This window comes from Myxine glutinosa, chromosome 4 (genome assembly GCF_964187855.1).
Source record: "Myxine glutinosa chromosome 4, kmMyxGlut1.1, whole genome shotgun sequence".
NCBI lineage: Eukaryota > Metazoa > Chordata > Myxini > Myxiniformes > Myxinidae > Myxine > Myxine glutinosa.
The window spans coordinates 183,462,507-183,486,968 of NC_136264.1; the positions used below are offsets into that span (position 1 = coordinate 183,462,507).

A 24,462-nucleotide genomic window follows, 5' to 3' on the forward strand; every position below is an offset into this window, starting at 1 on the left:
TGAAACACTGGGATGACAATGTATAGCTGAGTCAGGATTCAAATCAAGAATCCTGGACAGTTTAAAGGTGTGTGTGCCTCTCGATCATCCTGTGAGCCTAAAAGTGAGCGTAGCAAGCTCCATCGGGGACAAATTCACCCAGACCTCTGTGGCTTATAATTCAATCAGTACTTATTCTCCCTGAGGCCCAATATAATTTGTTCACCGATTCTGTGATAAACAGTTTTGTACAATATCTAACTAGTACAAAGGTGTTGAGAGGAGTTTGTAAATGCTAAATAATCAGTAATACAGTCGAGTATTGTATTTATTCCCAACCTGGCTATCCATCCCTAATAGGAGTAGCATGACGAAGAAGAGCACAGCCCAGAGGCCAGGAAAAGGCATCATGGTCACAGCTTTGGGATATGCGATAAACGCCAAACCTGGGCCTGGAAAATACATGACAAATAGGAATTAAGGTACATATACCCACAAGATGGCACACAAAAGGTGACATTACATGGAGGATATGATGCAAGCACATCTTGGCAATGTCAGAAGATTCTATTTTTTAATAGTTTATCTTATTCGACTCCACAAATCACAACAACTATTCAAATCACATTTGTGGCAACTCCTTTTAGGTGCGATGCCTCACATTTATTACTGAGTGTTACATGTATTATTTGATACACTGCAAATACATTTTCATTCATGTTGTGGGAAAGTGAAGGTTCCCTGCATTGCTCCACATTCAGAAACATGAATTCCCTATGTTTATGGTGTCGGAAAGCGTTTAAGGAAAATATGCACCTTCGGTAAATCCGATAGAGTGGATTAACCTCTTTGTTTTCTTAGTAACATAACCGTATTATATGTGAATGATGTAGCTGTCCACTAAAATGTACTTTTTATGAGGGGTGGTGGTGAAAACGACAGTCACAGTTTTTGTTTTACAAGTCAAGTTTATGATCTAAAATAAAAGTCTGGTGTACTTTTTCTCCCAACTGAGTTCATTGTTTCATGTGAGTCGTTAATCCACTCAATATTCTGGCGATGTGCGGAGGATGTGAATTACATTTCCCTCGGCTGGATTGGTTTCTTTTTGCTCTTTTCAATCTTTTCTTCCCTCTTTATTACTTTTATTCTTGGCTTTGCTTGCTTCTATCTTTTCCGGTAAAGAATGTTGGTGGTATTACATCCTTTGCATTATTGGTGTCTTTCAGCTTGAAGGACCTTTTTTTTTTAACCTCCGCTACTGAGGGTCTGTGAGGATGCTATCTCAAAAAGTTGTGGACAGATTATGACAAATTTGGTGGATGAGTTGGATGGGTGACAAGAACAAGCCGGTTCGATTTTGGTTCAGGTCCGGATCCAGATCCGGCCTATCAGTGGGATACAAAACATAAACTGTTCAGCCTGCTGGAGGTATTCGCTCTACCGAATGACATTCTAGTTTAGATCTGTTTCATATAAACAATTTTCTCCCTCTGTTGAAGACATTCGGAGCAGAAACAGCATCTGTTTATTGTATGACCCCCATTTTGTCCCTTGAGCCAAGGTTAATGTGTATTGTTTTCACAAACAAGTTACATGACCATGTTGAAGGCATGTACTTTGATCTTCTGACAAAAGTACTATGTATCTACTTTGTCATTTATTGTATACATGAACGAGGCTCATGGAAGAGCTGGATCACAATAAAAAGGAAAAAAATGGAAAGAGAAAGACACCAACAGCAGAGTAGAAGTGAGAGTGATCGTGAGATCAAGGGGATGAGGAGAAGGACACATGGCGGTGAACAAGATGCACACAACCTGAATGAAACACAGCAGGAAAATGAAGAGGACGGGGAAGGGGAAGGGGGGGATGAAACAGAAAAGCAGCAAACCAACCGATAACTACAAAACGTAAAGAGGTGAGAGAGGGTCACAATAACCTGGAAAAGGGAGTGCTTAGGATTGGGTTAATTTGGGGTAGAAGAGATGATTTACATTTCTCTTTGATTTACATTTTTCTTGAATTGAAAAAGGCATTTCTCTCTCAACACACCTTTGTATGACCTTGCACGTTGGTCTTAGGGCCAGGAAGCAATCATTTTTTGTATAACCATGCATTTTGACCTTACGATCAAGGTGCAAGTGTATTGTTTGGACAAGCTTTATCATGTACTTTGGGATTTTTGTCAAAATGTTTGGAGTTTTCTTTCATTAATTTTTTTTGCTAAACGGCATTCTCAATAGAGAAACCAGGACTGCTGTTGATGTGAACCTGTGAATATACACGTAACCACCATTACACGCACTGTCCTTTTTGAGTAGTCATTATTTATTTAATGCCGAGTAAAAGTTGCCATTTAATGAATTCTTCTTGATAAGTTTTATGAATTGATACAACAACAACAACAACAACAACAACATGCATTTTAAGGCCATTTTCCATGCTAGAGCGGGGGTTAGCCTTGTGGTCCCCATGACAATCTTCTCCATTTTGCCCTATTTTCTGCATCTCTCCTTGTTAACCCCCTTGCCGGCATTTCTTCTTCCACCATCTTTAGCCAAGTCTTTCTCGGTCTTCCCCGTCCTCTACTTCCTTCTACATTCATTTCCATCACTCTTCTCAACCAGTCACTTTCATCCTTCCTCAACACATGACCAAACCATGACCAAATCGATTAGACTCGGTGACCTCGGACAAAGACCTTTTATAAGGACATGGGTTGAATCCCTGCTTGAGAGAATGCCAACTCCCTCCCCGCCATCACGGTCGTCTCTCCAACTCACAATCCCACGAGATATGCGGAAAGGTCGACCCAAAACCAATTATCTTCTTTTTGATTCGTATATAAACAGCATTAAAAGTAAATAATGACCTTGGCGAAAGTTCAAACGACGTGAGTTTAATCTCTACATGAGAGAATTCCACATAGCTATTTGGGCGGTGTATATGCTAACAGATTGCTGTCTCCATCGATCTTGCCAAGGCCGTAACACCTATCAGCTCAAAATCCTTTTAACTGTTGACTTGGTAGTTTTTACAATGAAGGAAACATTAACAATGTTGTTAAAAGTTTATTTTGTGATTCATTTGTGATTGGAGTTATGTTGTTTGGAATGAAAAAAGAGATGTCGAGTTCAAGTAAATGACGACATGCCATGATGGTTTCTACTTTCAAAACGTGAACTTCGCGGATCGCCATATGCAGATTCACCACGGACCCACGATCGATGTTTCTATATGTGAACGTACCCGTTTGTTTGTGAACGGGTACGTTTTTCATGGAAGTCCTTCACGAACATTGTGTCCATGTCTGACGTGCGACTAAGGGTGCTACAGGAATGTGGAATTTATTGGTTTCATGCTTTAGCATTCGCCATATCTGCATTGTCTGTTTGCTTCTGGCCTCCCACCGTGCGTATCACGGGTATCTCACTAGTTACTAATATTATACAATATACATTTCCACCAACAAAATTACCACCCAAAAAAAAAGATTATACAACAAGACCGATGGAGAAAATCTTGACATGATGAGTATTTAAAAACTACTGTAAATACAGCATTTTACTTAATGTTTTTTTTTATCCTACTCAGTACTTGGTATATACAGTATTCAGTGTCCTGAACATCTGCACCAGAATGCTCTCTGACCAACAAGGCACAGTGGGGGAATTAAAAATGGTAAATGTTCAGTGTACCAATCAAAAGGACTGAGGAGGTTAAAACAATTTAGGATTTTATACACAATGTAATAAAGGACACAAACAACAGGCATAAGTAACTAATGTAACGTGTTAAATAAGGTGGTGTGAAAGACGTTGCATCAATGGCGATAAACTTACAAAAAAGGTTTTCTGCAACCTTTAAAATGTTTATTTTATTTCAATTAAATTCTATAATTGAACACTGCAAAACCAAAAAATGCATTTTAGCACTTTCAAAACCCTTCTGTTTATCAGTACTTCGGACAATATATTACGATCAAATTACATCATGTCCAAACAAATTTGCCGCTCGCAAATCCCGTCCATGTCATTGTATCTCAAGACTGTGCAGGGTAAGGTGTTCTATGAACTCTCCAGTGTTCTCAGTATAGATTTGAGACAGCTTTTTTATAATGTTCAAATGTAGTTTCATTGATAAATGTGGAATGCACGTACAGTCACATCCACATATATGACCATGGGATGCACACCATCACACTGATTACTGTGAATATGCTGCTGACATGGAAATTGGTATTCAATCATCCACTTTGTATTCGTTGCAGCAGTGGTAGCAAACTGCCAAAGACCAGTTAAGGAGAGAGCAAGTAGCAGAGGAGGCAGGATTGTTTGGTGGATGGACAATTGGCTTCAGAATAAGAAATTGAGTAGCAGTAAATTGTCATTTTCAGGATGGAAAGTAATAAGGAGTGGAGTGTCACAAGTGTTTTGAGTGGAGTGTCACAAGGATTTATTCTCGGTCCAATGCTATTGCTGTTCATGATTTACTAAAATTATCATGGTGAAGGAGTAGTTTGTCGATGAGGTGTAATAGCAGACTATATAAACATCAGGAGTAGGGCAAATAGCTGGAAAGAGAAATTAAGGGAATAGCCCAGGAAGTGGCAGACGGAAGGAACATAGGTGAATGCAAAATAATGCTCTCCTCTGAGCTGTCTTATCTGGGTTCAAATCTCAGGCCATCTATAAAACGTCACATTGGTGTCTCACACGCACTGTGTGCCCTATCCCTCGGAGGGACATTGAACTGGGTATCTCGTCTCCTCACAATAGAACTGTTTACATACAATAAGAAAGATTGTGTGGTTGAAGTATTTGAGATTTTTTTCATGAACCAGAAGCACTTGCTCCGTATGGGAGTGGCTGGTCATGTGAGTTCCAGCCTTCGAAGATTGAAGTGAGTGGAGAATTTAATCGACGGTTAGCATTGGGGGAAAGAGCAATGTCAGGATTGACAATGATCTGTAAAGACAAAGATCTGACAATTCAAACAAACAGGAGGCTGGTGAATGTTCTGGTATTTCCAGGTCCAATGTATGGATGGTGATTCAACAACCGTGAAAAAGAAAAAGGATGAAGAGTTCTAGCAAGTCGAGACGTCTCAGATCCATTAGTTTGTCGGGGACGTAATAAACATAGAATGCCTCAAAGATGTCTGTTTTCCTCCAAATTTCTTACAGTTTAGTGTTAAACAATAGTAGCGATGTTTTTTTTTAAAGATAATCATATGTTGGAAATAATTTGACTGAATACTGTAGTTTGTGGTTATAATAATATTTACTTCTGGTAGTATGCCCCACAAAATGCCACAATAAGCTATTCATACACCTTAACACAGAGTTTGGCCAATGCGGAAAACTCCCTTGGGGAAGGGGCGAATTGAAGTCGCTACAACCTCCATTGTGTGATCCTTTCTCCCGTGGCAAGTTTGGTTGAGATTCAATAAGTATGACCGAAGGTATTGCGGTCAGACGGACAGACACCAAATTGCATAGTTTAGTATGGAGGAAAATTACTGGGTAGATGAAAGTTGAAGTGTGTGTGTGTGTGTGTGTGTGTGTCGTTGATTGTTATCTCAAAAATTAGTTTATCAGAAGGTTTATGGAGTTCTTCCACGACTCGAAGTATCCGCCTTTATTTGGGTGAAGGATCTTGATTAATGGGCTAAGTTATGAAGTTTTGTTGTTCTCTGGGTTTTGTTCCAAGGGCTCTTTTCAGGATCGTCACTGAGCCCCAGAAAGTCTCCAATTTTAGTTCATTTGTCGTAATGTTCCCAGGGATGGTTTTTAAGATTTCTTTAAGGTTCTTCTTTGTCATTCCTGTTGCTCCAATTATCACTGGTGCAATTTTGGCACTCTTCAGCTTCCAATATATTTTCACTTCATTCTTGACATCTTGATATTTTGTCATTTTCTTGATTTCTGCGTTATTTAGACTAAAATCACTGGGTACTGAAACCTCATTTACCAATGTCTTATTTTCCTTTTTGTATCTGAGTACTATGTCCGATCATAGTGCTTTGTTTTCTATGTTCATGCTGGATGGGAACATCAGGTACATGAGCATTATGTGCTTGTTTTCAATGATTGCGTTTGGTTCATGTTTCCATGAGTTTTCTGGAAATGGGATAATGAAATTTCTGCAGATGTGCCAGTGCATTACTCTACATACCTTGTTGTGCCTTTGGGTGTACAGCTGTTCTAACATGAGTGTTTTACATCCCAGGAGGAGGTGGCTTGTGCTTTCTGTTTCTACCTTGCAGAACATACACCTGTCTGATTGACTTAGTCCTGTCATTGTTTTAAAGTCGTTGATGTAATTTCCGTGGTCTTCAGCATTTATTATAATTTGTTCACCGTCCCAATTGAGCTGACCTCTTCTTAGCCAATCCAGTGAATCCCTGAATGTGGGATGCTGTCAAAAGCTTTTTTATAATCTATCCATGTTGTGGATAATTTAGTTCTTCTATTGCAATTTTTGAGTATGGCCTTGTTTAGTAGTTGGTGATCTATTGTTCTATAACATCCTCTCTTGCATCCCTTCTGTTCTGCCTCTAGGCCTTCTTGTTGTGTTAGGTGGTGGTACATCATTTTTGTTATGATTCCTGTTAAACGTTTGTATGTTGTTGGTAGACCGGTTATTGGCCAGTATTTGTGGGGTAGTTGGGTCTCTTCAGATTTTGGGATGAGTAAGGTGTTACCTTCTGTGCGCCATTCATGCATTTGCTGATCCCCTTGGGTAAATTCATTGAATGCTCAAGCGTAGTGGAGAGCATCAAATTGCTTTAACCAGAAGTTTGGGATCCCAGCTGAGCCAGGGCTTTTGGAGCTTGCCATCTTTCCAAGTTGTTCTCTTTTCTTTTCTGCATCAATTATTACTAGGGTATGTCCCCGAGATGTTGCTTCTTCTCTTCCAGTTTCGGATCCATTCCGCCTCCTTATTGTGTTCTTTTCGATCTTAATAAATTCCTTTCCAGAATTGTTGCAGTTCATCTTTTTCTGGAGGGGATGACGCATTCTGCTTCCATTTCCCTAGTTCATGGTAGAATATTTTCAGGGTGTTTTTCAAACATCTGTTCTTGTTTTCTCCTGCTGTTAGCATCATCGCAATTTTTTATTTTCTTTGCTACCATTCCTATTTTCAGTTTGTTTTCAGCAACCATTGCCGCTAGGTCTTTGTCTTCAATTTTATATTTGTTTTTTATTTTTTGGATTCTCCTCTTTCGTTTTGGCCTTTTATTTTCACTTTGGAATTGCTGTATTTGTCCTGTCTCCTTTCCAAGCATTCCCTGTCTCTCGAGTCTTTGCTTCCATGGTGGTGCTTGGTTTTTATTTTATGGAGCCTGTTCTGTTGTTCTATTTTGTTATTATTTTACCTGAATGAGTAGTGCTGCTGCAAAACTCATTATGTTTATTTATTTCAGGGGCGCTGATTTTGGTATTATTATTTTTTAAAGATTTGTTCTCTTGATTAGCGTTTTGTGCATTTCTTATTATGTCATCGAATTAATCGTGGTTTTTCTTCAGTTGGTGTTGTTCTCACGTCCTCTATCTTATTAACCAGCTCCTCTTCCCGATCACGTTGTTCCCGTCATCCTCCTCCTCCTCTCCTCTACCCCTCTGTTCCACTTCATCCTTCTGCATGTTATCGTCTGTCCTTCCTTCATCTGTTTTCTGTGTGGGCTGCAGCCATGAATCGGTCTCCTCCATTGCCCTTCATATGCAGAGCACATTCTGCATGGGAGGACGTCCTCCCTCCCCTCAGCATTCCAGCTTTCATTGTTTTTTTGTTTGCTGTCCTGCTTCGGTCTTTCCTTTGAAGCAGGCAGCACCCTAGCTTTGCGCTTTGATGCAGGGCTCTGCCTCTTTTTGGAGAAGATCTAGCCCAGTGATTCACAAACTTTTTTGTCCATGACCCAAAATTTGAAATTACATTCGTCTCGTGACCGTCCGTCTCGTCCGTCCGTGACGTGACCGTCTCGTGACGTCTCGTGAATTCGTGAAATTACATGACCCAGGGCATAGATCCCTGGTGTTGGGCTAGCGGCTAGGGTGCTGGCTTAGGATCCTAGGATCCTGGGTTCGAATCTCGGTCGATCGCCGAATTAATGCCAGGGGGGTTGACTCAGCCTGTCATCCTTCCGAGGTCGGCTAATTTGAGTACCAGTTCACTGGTAATTCCCTGTTTGTCGTTGAAGGCGGCAAAAAGGGTTGGCGTCAGGAAGGGCATCCGGCCGTAAAACATTGCTTCAAAAAGGGGACCAAAAAACAACAACTACCACGGTCCCCGAAAAGGCCAACCCCCGCTTTGCGGGGAAAAATGGCCTCTAAACGGTGGGTTTTTTTTTTTTTGTTTGTTTTTTTCGTGACCCATGGCCCAAATGGTACCAGTACCTACTTGGTGCTGGTAACTGCAATAAAAAAAAATTGTCAGAGAAAACACTTTCAACATAAACCTACCCACCCCCTCAAAAATTGTGATTTTGAGGGGGGCGGAGGGTGGGGGATTCAAATATAAATCGCGACCCTGGGTTTGGGAACCCCTGGTCCTTGCGTTTATCTTAGCAGGCCACACCCTGGCTGCCTGTTCCGTCCACATATAATTCACAGAACTTTCTCTATTGCAGGCCTATGACCCTTTGTGTATTGTTTTTTTAATGCTCTCCAACACACCCGCCCCATCATGCCTCACAATGCCTCACGCATGGGGCTTCCATTGCACCTTTGTTCCTCCCGGTCTCCACAGCGGTGACACCCCCCACATTCCTCACGGTCTCTGAAGACCCAATCGAAGCCTCCTGGGGGCTTCCTCGGTTGTTCGCACCAAGCGTTAGCTCTGCCATGATATTCTCACTCATGTTCGCTTTCTTCCTCTTCCGGGTTCCGCAGCATGTACCATTCACCATCCCGATCAAGATGGTAGCCTCAACGTTTTGCTCTGGGGCTGCATATCCTACTGCTACGAACGGTGCATGCTTCTCTCACCTTCAGCTCCGTGCGACGACATCTGTTCGAGCACTGCATTTCTCCATTTCATGGGTGCCCTGTGCCGTTCGCATATCAGCTGTCCGGCGTGGGCTTCTGTTCCATGTCGAGCTGCCTCGTGCCTTGCAGCCTCTCAATTCCATTATTGACTCCTTCTTCACTACCTCCGCTACCTTTTGAGGTGTTGACATCTTCCCTCTTCAGAATGGAGGCACGTGAATCATCCCAGGTGGGATCAGGTGGGGAATCGTCAAGAACTATGGGGAGGAAGAACCGAGGCGTCCTTGTTGTGCCGCCATTGTGTGTGTGTGTGTGTGTGTGTGTGTGTGTGTGTGTGTGTGTGTGTGTGTGTGTGTGTGTGTGTGTGTGTGTGTGTGTGTGTGTGTGTGTGTGTGTACTTGTGTATGCTTTAAATTGCATAATACTACAGGACAGATTTTGCAATGGACATAGTCCAGCAGCTGCTATTCTAAGTGGACACAACTTTAAGGAGATATTATAGGCTGATAGGATAGTGCACTACCTTGTTCTGCAACATCTGCAATATCCATATTCTGCTCCTGTGCCATGAATCCGAGCACAGAAAAAATGGCGAAACCTGAAATGAAGCTTGTCCCACTGTTCAAAAATGCCAGCGCTAAGCAGTCCCTGGATAAAGGACACGTACAAACAGGAGGCATGAAAAACTTGCTACGGAATGTGGAATCATTATAATCAATGTGCATGTTACACTGTGAACAAATATATCTGACATAAGAGAGTTGGAAAGATGTAGTAGGAAACTGAATTTTAAAGGAGCTCCACTAAGTACACAAGGATTTATGGAAGTACAGTAAAGGAGCCATCTACATATAATGTCCACAAATGGGAATTCATTGGCAATGATAAGTATTGTCAAGTGATTCCCCTCGGTGAAGACCGGGAAATCACGGATGGAAACAAGCGTTAATGAGGCGTTGTTCAGATACGGATTTCACTATATATGCGTGGGGGGGGGGGGGGAGGGGGGGAGGGGGGCAGGGAGGAAGAAGAAGCTGTAAGCTTTTACCTGACATGATCTCGCCGGGCAGTTCAAACCTGCAAAGTGATAACTCAAACGGGAAACGGCTTTTATGTACAAAAATAAACAGGTTTATTTCCACGGATGCCAATAACAATGAAACGCGCCAGTAACTAAATGTCATAAATCGGGACGTCCCACACTATACTTAAACACAAATAAATGGGAATATAAAAGGAAGGAAAGTAAATGTGTAAATTATCGTGCACTCAGCACGATTGGCGCCTTGGCAGCGATCGTCCAGTCCGAGCACGCACTCTGGTGTTGGCGGGAGGAAGGCCTCAATCCGCCTCATTCGCGCGCTGTCGGCCTCACCGGCGTCTCACCCACCCCGGCCTTGTGGTGTTCCAGCGGCAAGCAGCGCTCACCCCTGCGTCGTTTCTGCCTGGCAAAACTGCCGCTCTCCGTCTGCAAAAACTCGGCACGTCTCCCAGTGGCGTCTCTGATCTGTTTTGCTGTTTTGCAAAACAGATGTTTTGTTTTGATATTGTTTCCTCGCGAGGTCCGGAACGAGGGACACGAGCCGAGGGCAGAGGGCAGTGCCAGGAAGTTAGCAAGAGGAGGAGGGAAGCGTCTCACACGAGGAAGAGAAGAGGAAGATTCCAGGGCAAGATGAAGGTCCAAGCTCAAGAGGGCAGTCCAAACGAGAGAACAAACGGGGACGTCGCCGCTGACAAAGCCAAAATGCGACCGCTCGCTACGGGATCCAGCACGAGAAGGGGAAATGTCGGCTCATGGTTCATTTTGTCGCTCATCGTCTGACGTCACCGGCCCTTCTCCTTCAATCAATCCTTCGCAAGGTGGGTGTGGCCTCAGCCTGCCTGAGCAATGAGTGTTGCAATGCCAGCTGGTGATGTGGTTGGCTGTAGCTGCATCGGTGGTGCCCCAAACTGGCTTTCGGTGAGTTTTATAATAAGGGGGGAATTAATTAATGTTTGTGTGGTGCAACTAGTGGGCCTAACTAATGTCTATGGTGTGTTGCCATACGGGACACAGGTATGATCACAGAGGGAATGACACACAGGGGAATTAACATATTCCCTATGGAATTATTTTATTTCAATTAAATTCTATGATTGAACACTGCAAAACAAAAAAAAAACATTTTTAGCATTTTCAAAACCCTTCTGTTTATCAGTACTTAGGACAATATATTACGATCAAATTACATCACGTCCAAACAAATTTGCCGCTTGCAAATCCCGTCCATGTCATTGTATCTCAAGACTGTGCAGGGTAAGGTGTTCTATGAACTCTCTAGTGTTCTCAGTATAGATTTGAGACAGCTTTTTTATAATGTTCAAATGTAGTTTCATTGATAAATGTGGAATGCACGTACAGTCACATCCACATAAATGACCATGGGATGCACACCTTCACACTGATTACTGTCAATATGCATGCTGACATGGAAATTGGTATTCAATCATCCACTTTGTATTCTTTGCAGCAGTGGTAGCAAACTGCCAAAGAACAGTTAAGGCTGAGGGGCTGCATATCTTAAACTCGGCATCATTTGTAGAAGCAAAATATCCACACCTACAACTACTTAACATGCCCCGCCCCCTTGTGGCGGGGACACATATCCAACTTATCCGACAAACCAGGCTAGACAGGTCCCTGACTTACTTGCATCGAGATGGTTCTTCTTCTCCGTGACATCGGAACACCTACCTATGCAGATCTACCTGGATCTCTACGTAGTGTGTTCAAAAAGTATCCGACCTTTATTTTTCGTGCATAAAAAAAAAGAAGCTAGGGAGGCGTTGATTGGTGCACGTATGTAGGCGATCCTAATGCACACGCGTGAATTTTTTCACACCTGCAGAAGCTGTCATTCGACGGCAGACCGCCGATGAGAGGAAATGTAAGTGAGCGCCGTCGGATTTTCGTTTTTGACAAAATGACGGAAAAACTTGAACAACGCTACTGCATCAAATTTTGTGTTTCATCAAACTTGCATCAAAACTGCAACTTGGTTTCTGGGTTGTACCCATAAACCCAGGACTCATCGCCAGTGATCACTGTGTTGAGGAAGCTGGGATCGCTGTTCACAGTCTCCAGCATGTCCTGTGCGATCTCCAAACGGAGTTGCTTCTGCTCAATCGTTAGCAGCTTTGGTACGAACTTCGCTGAGATTCTCCTGAAGCCCAAATCCTCCTTCATAATGGAATGAACGGTGTTGAATCTTGCGGATCGTTTCCACTTGGGAATCGCCAAGCTTTACACAAAATTTGATGCAGTAGCGTTGTTTGTTCAAGTTTTTCCGTCATTTTGTCAAAAACGAAAATCCGACGGCGCTCACTTACATTTCCTCACTCATCGGCGGTCTGCCATCGAATGACAGCTTCTGCAGGTGTGAAAAAATTCACGCATGTGCATTAGGATCGCCTACATTACATGCGTGCACCAATCAACGCCTCCCTAGCTTCTTTTTTTTTACGCACGAAAAATAAAGGTCGGATACTTTTTGAGCACAGTGGTATATGCCCCTACCCAAAATTCATAACAGTATGTCAAATAGTGATCTCGTTTTGAAGAAGAAAGTTCATGCGGAGAGAGAGGAGTTGGGTGAGAAGTGTGGGTTGAGGAGGGGGGAAAGGCTTTTCGGTAATTAGCGAGAAAGGGGGTAAAGAACGGAAAGCATGTTGGGGTAGATAGGGGTTAGGAAAGGGAGGGAAGAGCGTGTATTGTGAAAATTTAGGGGAATGGAAATGTCTGCCATTTTTTGGATATTTAATATCTAGAAGACCCCAAATACACCTGCCAATGACAAATGCTATTTAACAATAGTGTGCTAGTGGGGTAAAGGAAGACATACTGCATTGCAAGAAATACAGATTAAATCTTAAGAGTAATCCTTTGAAATTTGAATTGTAGCCCAAGTGGTATCAATCAACTCAAACTTGGCAATGAACGCAATGCTACCGTCATCAGTGCATACACCCCTACCATGGCAAACACAGACGAGTTCAAATAGCAGTTCTATGATGACCTTTCAGCAGTTATACAGTCAACATCTCATAGTGACAAGTTTATTCTGTTGCGGGACTTCAACGCCTGAGTGGGACGCAACTATGTTGCGTGGAAGAAGGTTGTCGGACATCACGGCATCGCCAAAGAGAGCTCCAACGGTACTTTGCTGCTGACGCTACGCTCAACCAATAAATTCATCATTACAAACTCCATGTTCCAATAAGCTGACAAATACTGAGCTACATGGATACAAACAAGCTCTAAACATTGGCATCTCATTGATTTTGGCATCGTCAGACAATGCAACTGGCATGATATCAAACACACGTGTGAAGAGAGGCTCCGACTGTTGGTCTGACCACAGGCTTGTTAGGAGCAAAATGCCACTCAAGCTTCCACAAAGAAGAGGCAACCCATCAAGTGTGCTACAAAGCTCAAAACTCAATAGCTTAAATGCAGCGAAGTGCAATCACAGCTTCAAGGTCATCTCAATGTCACCTTAGACCAACTGGATCAATAGCTAGGAGGTGAACACCAATTTTTAGGGTGAATGGTTCACATTGTGATGCAAGGATGAAATTTGGCATACACACGCTTCACAAAGCAGGATATCGCACCAAAATCGCTAAAATGTGCAATAAACTTTTTAATATTGAATTTAGGAAGTACGAGTACCAATAGAAAATGACAGAACTACATATTTATCTTTAAGAGGTTAATAACATTTTCATTTTACCTAACTTAGGTAAATTGAACATTTTAACGACCGCTTATACAGTACCGGTAGTTAATATGTAGTTCTGTGATTTTGTATTGATACTCGAACGTCCTAAATTTAATATCAAAAAGTTTATGGCACTTTTTAGCAATTTTGACGGCCTCCATGTTGAATTTCGAGCCGGTTAATTGAGTGGGTTTAAAGAGTATCTCCATAAGAACATCACTGCCAAATTTCATGCCTGTATCCCAATGTGAACGGTTTTTTTGTGTTGGCCGCCTAGTTACAATGCGAAGCGGGATGGCCGATTTTACAAGACATCACTTTCAGAGCATCTTCTGAAGTTCTCAATTTCGTCAAGTGTAATCACAAAGACTGATTTGACGAGAACACCTCCCAGATCATTCGTCCACTTGACTCAATGCTTGCGACCATCTCTGCTGGAATGATGACGGAGACTCATCGAGCAAATGCTCTTTATCTCTGCCACCAAAGGTGGATGGAGGTTATGTTTTCACCCACTGTCTGTCTCTGTTTGTTTGTCTGTCTGTCTGTCTGTCCGTTTATGAACAAGATATCTCAAAAAGTTGTGGACGGATTCGGACGAAATTTGGCAGAGAGGTAGCGTATGTGACAAGGACGAAATGATTAGAGTTTGGTGAAGATCCGGATTCGGATTCGGTTACTAGAATTTTTAAGGTGATTCTTCACCATTGGGAGATAGGGCCAAAAACGATACATAGAAGGATATCTCAAAAAGTTACGGATGGATTTGGATAAAACATGGTGCACAGGTTGTGTGTGCCACAAGGAAGAATCGATTCAATTTTGGTGAAGATCCGGATCCGGCTAGTATAATATTTTAAGTGATTCTTCACCATTGGGAGATGGGGCCAAAATGATATATAGCAGGATATTTCAAAAAGTTGTGGACGGATGATTTCGATTAAATGTGATTTTGTATTGTGATTTTCTGGTCTACTCTGGGATACAAAACGTAAACTGTTCACCTGGTGGAGGTACTGAGTTTCGTTCTAGTCTTACCTGCAACTTAGGAGATTCGCACAGTCAACTACGTTCCATGAAAGAGAGCTTTTGGGCAGCTGGAGTGGAAGAAATTCAGGAGGCAACCGATACGAATAGTTTCAAGCACTTCCATGCCGATCTCAAAGCTGTCTTTGGACAGTCTTCTCATGGTATCACCACACTCCTTAGCTCAGATGGCCAACACTTCATCACAGATCGAAAAAAGATCCTGGAGCACTATGTTGAACATTTTAATAGTGTCCTCAATTATCCCTCTTTAATCTCAGATGCAACCATCGACTCTCTTTCCCAGAGGTCTATATTAGAGGACCTTGCCCACCCTCTGACTACACTAGAGCCCACCAGGGCTTTAAAACAGGTGTCAACTGGAAAGGCCTCTGTTGACGACGGTATCCCCTCCAATATTTTCAAGTTTGGTGGCCCCAGCCTCATCACTCAACTGACCCAACTCTACAATACCATCTGGAGCAAGGAATCAATACCCCAGGTCTTCCAATATGCCACGATCGTTCCCATGTACAAATGTGAAGGTGATAGGTCATGTATCAACAACTATTGTGACTTGTCTATACTATCTATTGCTGGGAAAATACTCGCCCGCATCATCATTATTAACCGATTGTCATCAACAATTGTCAACTGCATCATCCCAGAAAGCCAGTGCTGTTTTCCTGCTGGACGTGCCTTGACCGATATGATGTTCGCCATTTGTAAGCTTTAGGAAAAGAGCAGAGAACAACATAGCGATCTATATATGGCCTTCTTTGACCTAACAAAAGCATTAGTAGAGAGAGAAGTAGAGAAGAAGGCCTGTGTCAGTAGAGAAGGCCTGTGGAAGCTGCAGTACAAGTTTGTCTGTCGCGTTAAGTTGGTCAACACCATCAGATCCTTCCACGATGGCATGGCTGCTCGTGTGAAGGACAGCGGATGTACCTCTGAGTCATTCCCTGTGCCCAATGGTACAAAGCAAGGCTGTGTCCTAGCTCCTCGATTATTTAGCATTGTGTTTTCCTCTATGTTTCATGATGCCTTCAAATATTGCACCCAGGGAGTGATGATCCAGTTTCGCAACAACGGTAGTGTCTTCAATTTGCAGCGTCTGAAGGCCAGGAATCCACAATAACGGAATCAGAAAATCATGGGGAAAAATGCCATGATCTACTTTTAGTCGATGAAGTAGCAGAACTACCCCCAAGGTCGCAGAACTTTGAGCTGAAAATCAAGGCTATGTTTCAGTCAAGACCAGAAGGTGTGTATACCATCCCATCCATTATCATCGATGACATACCACTCAAAGATGGAGGTAAGTTCTGCTACCTTGGATATGTCCTCTCTCAAAATGCAATGATTGCCGACGTAGTACCATCTTGTAGTATCTAGACTAGTATGAAGACTTGGTAAAGCATGTGTGCCTTTTGGAAGGCTGACACATCGTCTTTGGCATGAACGTGGCCACCAAGATCAATGTATCGGGTATGCGGGTGTTTGCTGATACCTCAGGGAGATGGATGCCCTTGCCTTGCAAAGCCCCAGGTCACTTGTGGGCAAGGTGTAGTACCTGTTAGCCCCCCTTACCAGGGTAACGGTCCGCAGCTATGCAGTTTAAATGGCAGATGGCTCTGCACATCTGGTGGATGAGAGTCCAGTCGACTCCAACAGCATGGGCGGAAGAGGGTGAATTCCCCAACGGCCAGCAGAGAGACGGAGAGGAGTGGTGACCCCCGTCTATACCACACACTTACTCATGTATACCAGCCATTAAAAGGCAATGCCTTCATTGCCCGAGGAGACTCGACATCATCAAGATCAGTGTCTATCGTGCCGTTGTCTTATCGACACTCCTGTATGGATATAAATATTGGACACCCTATGCCCGCCACATCAAGTGCCTCGATCAATTCCATATGCAATGTATTTGTAAGATTATTGGCATCAAATGGTGAGACAAAATACCTACCACCTCAATCATAGACCATTTCCGTATCCAAGGAATTGAGTATTTCCTGATGCAAGCCCGGCTTCGCAGGTCAGGACACCCCACACGCATGGAAGAACAGAATCCCAAGAGCGCTTTTCTAAAGGCGACTTCAATCTAGTAAATGGTCATGTGGTGGACAAATGAAGTGCCATAGGGACATCCTTAAGTCTAGACTCAAGTATTGTGCCATTCGAGAAATAAGGCCACAAAACAGGTCAGCTCGGCACAACATCTGCCACAAAGCCTGGACCACTTTGAATGTGTGAGCCTTGCCATCAAGAAACAGCACAGGCAAGAATGGAAAACCTTTTGTCAATCTCTTGAAACGTCAATCTCTGTAAGGACCAGTCTTTACCAAAATAGGAAAATGTACAAGAAGCGAACTTGACAAAAAACGACTTGCAAAAGCTGCTTCGAGCAATTGAAACTCCTCACCAGCAATAAGCAAATACAGCAGCAGTGACTGCATTCTTCCCTCCCATACCTGCAATCTCCCAGTCATTGTGTTGTAATTGAGTCGGTTGTCCATACAACGTGGTTCAGGAGGACACAGTTCAAGCCTATGAAACCTTTGTCATCCCAGTGTGAAGTGGGGCCATTGCCGTAAAATAAAAGGAAATGGCGTTCTGTGTTAAACTATGGTCATGTTAAACCCTCGACCAGTCAAAGATCCCCGAGGGGTTAAATGTCACGGCAAGGTAAGATGTGGTCTTATTTGCTCTCTCCCACCTGTCTCTTTCCTCCCCCCCCCCCTCTCTCTCTCTCTCTCTCTTCCCATCCCCCTCCCCCTCCTGTGTCTCCCCTGCTGTCTCCCCTGCTGTCTCTCCCCTCCTGTGTCTCCCCTGCTGTCTCTCCCCTCCTGTCTATCCCCTCCTGTCTATCCCCTCAAGAACCCAAATGAATCCTCCCCGCTGTCTCTCTCCCACCCCTCTCATTGTCTCCCACCTCTTTCTATCTGCCCCCCATCTCAGTATTTCTTTCAGTTTTAAGGGAGGAGGGCTGAGAGTCTGGAGGGAGGGGATGGAGTGGGAGGAGGGAGGGGAAGAGGTGGGAAGGGAAGGCATTGGGTGTGAGTCCTGAGGGGTGAGGTGGGAGACAGAAGGGAGCAGAAGGGAGGGGAAGGGGTTGGGTAGGAGTTAGGAGGGAGGCGGGATGGGTGAGGGAGGTCAGAGGGAGGGGGTGGGTGGGATGAGGAAGGGGAATGGGTGGGAGTAGGAACCCTGCATTGCCCGGCAATGCCAGAGTACCTTTGCTGGTATTTTTAAGAATTTACGTAAAAGTGCATTGATGTCTCCTAATGTCCTTGTCCAGCACATGATATTTATAAACTCTTCCATCAGCCTTAGAAACTAGAGAAAATGAATTAATAAAATAATTTTCCACTAAGTGTTACACACTTAATACATTGAATGTTAACCATCCAGAATAACAAGGCAAGATATTTTACCTGAAAACTTTGTAAAAATGGTTTTGCCAACAAACCATCAGGATTGTCACACCTGTAGCAATTGTAATTGTATTTGTTGTAACTTCCCAAAGACGTCATGGCTGCTATGCAGATAGCATAGGAGAAAAAAATCTGGGTACCTGCATCGATCCACACCTGAGGGTACAGTCAAACAATGGATATCACTTCAGTCAACTGACTTCGGCATTGATTCGAAGTGACCGACGACAAAGAAAAGAAACCGAATACACAAAACAAACTCTTCTAAACAATGTGAGCGTGCAAATATAAGATTATTGTGAATTATATCTTATAATGTTAATCGTTATTCATTCAAATGTCTCAAATTCACCCAAAATGTTTGTTTTTTATTTTGTGGTTTCCCTATCCCCATTACTCTGTGGGTGATCAACAAGTCTCCCTTTAAGTTACTCGAGGCATCCAAAACTTCTCGGAACGAGAATCTTTCAATTTTCCGAGAAACGGCAACGAATAATAATAATTTTAAAATCTCAATAAGATTGTTAGTAGTGTAATAATGTTGCTTCTGGGACACCTCCGTTTAACATGGGAAATCCCTATCTAATGTCATTTACCCCCTTGTCTTTTTCAAAAATCATAAACACCTCTATTTCTCCCACCCTCATCTTTATGAACCTTTTGTCTGTAGTACCTATCCTTAATGTTGTTCATTAGACCACTCAAACACTACAAATATTTGTTTTCTCTTATAGACCTATCATCCTTCTTCTACATATCATCTGGCAGATTAATCTTTGACCCATTCACTTCCATATTAATTCTTTCCCTCCCTCATTGCCCCTAAACACCTATATTTCTCTCACCCTGTTCTTTACGAACCTTCTAACCTTTTGACATGTTATCCTTATTCATTAGACCACTTAAACACCTGTGATCCTTCTGACCTCATGGACCTTTTAACCTTTTACTCTTAATATCATCTGGTGAATATAACCCACTCAAACAACGACCCTACAAATATTTGTTTATGCGTGGGAAATAATTTAATTCTCCTACAACTCTCTTCACCATCTAATATATTAACAAAAAATATGTTTGAGTTTGGTTCTTTATTAAGATATTTTAACTGAGCTAAGATAAAATGGTAAACCTCCCTCAATGTTCTTATTTGAGCGCCTCCAGTGCCACACACTTTTTGGTAGGCTCTGCCCACCTTTTGTTAAGCTCCGTCCACTTTTTGGAAAAACCCCGCCCACTTTTTGGTAAGCCACGCCCACCTTTTACTAAGCCCCGCCCACTTTTTGTTAAGCCACGCCCACTTTTTGCTATACCCCGCCCACTTTTGCTAAGCTCCGCCCACTTTTGCTAAGTCCCACCCACTTTATAAACTCTTCAGCATTGTATCATTTCCAGGTAATACATAACATCATTTTCAGGGAATTTCCATCACATCATTTCCAGTTAAGACACGCCCAGGGAATTTCCACAGGAAATGACACACACCCAGCCCTTCTTATAAAAGGCACCGACCACACAGGCTTTTTCAAACACGCTTTCTGCTTCACTTGAGAATGGACTCCTATGCCGAAATGGAATGGGATAACTTTGCTATTCCTTGGAGTCCTACTACCTGTGTAGCGCTCAACCTTCAGATTGATGAACTGGACTCGAACCTCTTGTCGATGGAGGAAATTGTATCTGAGCTACGAAATGAAAATTCTACTTTTAACACAACTTGGGATAAAGTTATTTTTTTGTTTGAAGATCTTTTGAACAACCAAGACCCACAGAACGAGTTCTACCTTGATGACCCAGCCAAAGAGTTATACCTTGGAGATCCACAAAATCCTGAAAAAGAGTTCTACCATGATGATACTTATTGTGAGTTATCAAAACAAAACCCACTGAACGAGTTCTACCTTGATGACCCAGCCAAAGAGTTATACCTTGGAGACTCACTAAATTTGGGAAAAACAAATTATGAGGTTTGCCTAGATGGTTCTAACTGTGGAGCCTACCTTGGAGACTCACTAAATTTGGGAAAAACAAATTATGAGGTTTGCCTAGATGGTTCTAACTGTGGAGCCTACCTTGGAGACTCACTAAATTTGGGAAAAACTAATTATGAGGTCTGCCTAGATGGTTCTAACTGTGGAGCCTACCTTGGAGACTCACTAAATTTGGGAAAAACAAATTATGAGGTTTGCCTAGATGGTTCTAACTGTGGAGCCTACCTTGGAGACTCACTAAATTTGGGAAAAACAAATTATGAGGTCTGCCTAGATGGTTCTAACTGTGGAGCCTACCTTGGAGACTCACTAAATTTGGGAAAAACTAATTATGAGGTCTGCCTAGATGGTTCTAACTGTGGAGCCTACCTTGGAGACTCACTAAATTTGGGAAAAACAAATTATGAGGTTTGCCTAGATGGTTCTAACTGTGGAGCCTACCTTGGAGACTCACTAAATTTGGGAAAAACAAATTATGAGGTTTGCCTAGATGGTTCTAACTGTGGAGCCTACCTTGGAGACTCACTAAATTTGGGAAAAACTAATTATGAGGTCTGCCTAGATGGTTCTAACTGTGGAGCCTACCTTGGAGACTCACTAAATTTGGGAAAAACTAATTATGAGGTCTGCCTAGATGGTTCTAACTGTGGAGCCTACCTTGGAGACTCACTAAATTTCATAAAATTAGGAAAAGAGTTTTACCTTGGAGACTTTGAAAACTGGTTTCGTTTTGGAGACTCGGAATGGGGGTTTTGTTTTGATGACTCGGAATGTGATACCTATCTTGGAGGCTCAACAGGAATGTGGTTATACCTTGGGAACTTGGAAAGTTGGTTTTATTTTGGAGACTCTACCTGTGGGGTTCCTCTTGGAGACTCTTTGGATTCTAAAGCAATGAACAATGTTCTTTATTTAATGACGCTTGATTTAAGCAATATCAAGAAAGTTCGAGGAAGAAAATGCTGGAAAATTCTTTCTTCCCATTTCTACTTCTTCAAACTTAAAAGCCTTGAAAGACAGAATTGGAGGAAGAGGAAAAAAAAAAGAAATACGTATTTAAAAAAGAAGAAAAGAAAGATTATGTTAGGGTTTGGGTGGGATTTTGAATGTGAGGGTTAGGGATGGGGTTGGGTTAGGGTTGGGATTTTGAATGTGAGGGTTAGGGTTGGGGTTGGGTTAGGGATGGGGTTGGGTTAGGGATGGGGTTGGGTTAGGGATGGGTTGGGTTAGGGTTGGGATTTTGAATGTGAGGGTTAGGGTTGGGGTTGGGTTAGGGATGGGATTGGGTTAGGGTTGGGATTTTGAATGTGAGGGTTAGGGATGGGGTTGGGTTAGGGATGGGGTTGGGTTGGGGATGGGGTTGGGTTAGGGATGGGGTTGGGTTAGGGATGGGGTTGGGTTAGGGATGGGGTTGGGTTGGGGATGGGGTTGGGTTAGGGATGGGGTTGGGTTAGGGATGGGTTGGGTTAGGGATGGGTTTGGGTTAGGGATGGGGTTGGGTTAGGGTTTGTATATTATTATGACTCACTCGCACATACACACACACACAAAAGTTAAGCCCCAACTAAAAAGTTGTGGGATTCTGTGTTTGGGGTTCACAGATTTAAAAACGTATCCCCATTATACACACACAAAAGTTAAGCCCCAACTAAAAAGTTGTGGGATTCTGTGTTTGGGGTTCACAGATTTAAAAACGTATCCCCATTATACACACACAAAAGTTAAGCCCCAACTAAAAAGTTGTGGGATTCTGTGTTTGGGGTTCACAGATTTAAAAACGTATCCCCATTATACACACACAAAAGTTAAGCCCCAACTAAAAAGTTGTGGGATTCTGTGTTTGGGGTTCACAGATTTAAAAACGTATCCCCATTACATTTTATTTATTTATTTATTATTTTCAAGGGTATTAACTGCTTACTTGTGTTTTTTGTAATTCTTGTGAGTAAAATGAACCCAAGATTTCTTCTCCATTTAAATCATATAATTTGTAGGTCCAAGGGACTGTATCCATTACATCAATGATTTTAAATAATTCACGAGTCCATTTTTGTGTATAACCTTTCTCAAAATGACTTTTCCATTTGTATATTCTTACAATATCACCAACTTTAAACTTGGGCTTTCTCAAATTAATCTCCTTTTCATATTCTAATTTTGTAAATGTTTCTGATGGTTTTGATTGTGTTGATGAATGAACTGTATTATTGTAATTATCTACAATATCCTGAATTAAATACACCCATTTTTGAGAACCGAGTTGTGTGAATTTTTTATATAATTTCTCTTTTAAAGTACGATTAAAACGCTCAATAACAACTGCCTTTCCTTCATTAAAGGTGCTGTATAATTTAATACCCTTCCCCTTAAGAAATTTCATGAATATTTTGTTATAGAACTCTGTTCCCTCATCAGTCCATAACTTCTTTGGTTTCCTTTTATCCCGATCAAATATTAGCTTAAAGGCTAACATTAAAGTATCACCCCTTTTATTTTTTAAAGGGACAACCCAGGCAAATCTACTCCTCAAATCAATAACGGTTAAAGCATACCTGTATCCCCTGTCATTATTCAATTCAATTAAATCAGCGGACCATATGTGGTCAGTGTATTTAGAATAAACCTTCCTTCTTTTAAACTTTGTGATTATAGGTTTGTGTAATTCTTCAGCCAAAAGCTCCTCAGTCTTGATGGCATCATTAGAGCCTAATAGTTTTTTGAGGAATAACCAAGACCAAGTTTCAATTTAGCATTTATCAAATTTCTCACAATAAACCTATCAACTTTCTCTCTCAACGTTGGATTTTGTATCAAAGACAAATTATACAACATTTCGCTGTCGGCTTTATGTTTTTCAGTCAACGTAGTGGTTTTCCCATAAGCAATATCATGCTTCATACACACTTCGTCAACCCTATTTGTAGGTTTAGACCAAGGTTTAGGATTGTCAGCCTCATCTAATCTTTTATCCAAGTTTGTTCCTGGACCACAGAAAGAATACCCTGGAAGGTGTAATTCCCCTGGAATTCCAGTTGTTGTAAATTTACTTCCTGACAGAAACTTTTGTATGTCTCCTCCTCTTTTAGGAGAGATGAATTGGCACTTTTTAGAGCCACATACTTGACATATTCCTTTTTGATAAACTCTATTATTTTTAGCTTTAACATAAGAGATATTTTTAGATTTAGTTTTCTTTTTACATTTGAGACAATAACTCATATTTATTTATCAGAAAAATTCCGACAGAGTATCAAAACCTTTTTGGTTTTCAACATATACATTTCAATCTTTATTTTTAAAACATAAAGAATCCTAAGGAATGCCTTCACTCTCTCCTCCATTTATTTACAAATAAAAACTAACTAAAGTCAATGACACCAACATCATCAATCACATAATCTTTTCCTTCTTCTTCTTCTTCTTCTTCACCACTTTCTCGTTTAAATCTCTGAAATTGAAGACATTGACGTTCTTATTTTTGAAACCATTATCTTCATAAGAGTTGTTAATTCTTTAATTTCCTCTTCGGTGCGTTGAGATTGATTTATTTGCTTTAATACACTCAATCTTTTATGAATCTCAGTGATTTCCATCTTTTTATATTTTTCCTCCCTCTCTCTTTGCTCCCTCTCCTCCTCCTCCATTTTCTCCCTCTCCTCCTTCTCCTTTTTCTCCCTTTTCTCCCTTTCCTCCTTCTCCCTTTTCTCCCTTTCCTCCTTCTCCTTTTTCTCCCTCTCCTCCTTCTCCTCCTTTTTCTCCCTCTCCTCCTTCTCCTCCCTCTCCCTTTCCTCCTTCTCCTTTTTCTCTCTTTCCTCCTTCTCTTCTTCAACTCCTTCCTCATCCCTTGCTACCCTTGAGTTTGAACCCCAAAGAATATTATACATATACTCATCTGGATTTTGAGATATTCTTGTATCTATAATTATTTTTCTCATAATAGGATACCAATAAGATTTGTTGACGATTTCTAAAAGAGTTTTATATTTCATAACTTTGAGAAGTTCATTTTTATTTAATATTTTAAACAAGTCTCTATTTGTGGGTTTAACAATATCAGTATAAGGCCAGTTTTTTATGACAAAATTCCCATGTATATGCTCCAAATCATAAGGTATGTAATACCGAGCACCCTTTTCTTGTAGGTATCCTTGAATACAAAAATTATAATTCTCTTGTAGTCTTCTTCCTGCCATTTATGTATCAGAAATATATGTGAGATTAATATTATGACAGGTAATACCACCCCATCTTCCCACTACCAAATCGGTTTGTAT

At 41.8% G+C, this 24,462-nt stretch overlaps 1 protein-coding gene across 2 annotated transcripts in view; it reads right to left on the minus strand.

Moving 5' to 3' along the window:
* The window catches only part of LOC137425556 (sodium- and chloride-dependent taurine transporter), a 119,621-nt gene that overhangs the window by 25,700 nt on the left and 69,459 nt on the right, over window positions 1-24,462 (minus strand). Inside the window, exons 1-3 of one of the 2 annotated variants that reach the window (XM_078776777.1) lie at window positions 18,250-18,355; window positions 9,495-9,619; window positions 319-431 (exon numbers count right to left, since the gene is read on the minus strand). In XM_078776777.1, coding sequence (XP_078632903.1) covers window positions 319-431; window positions 9,495-9,619; window positions 18,250-18,296 — 285 coding nt within the window. In that variant the 5' untranslated portion in view covers window positions 18,297-18,355. Of the gene's footprint in view, window positions 1-318; window positions 432-9,494; window positions 9,620-18,249; window positions 18,356-24,462 lie in introns of those variants that run through there. The other variant, XM_078776776.1, reaches the window with a different exon arrangement.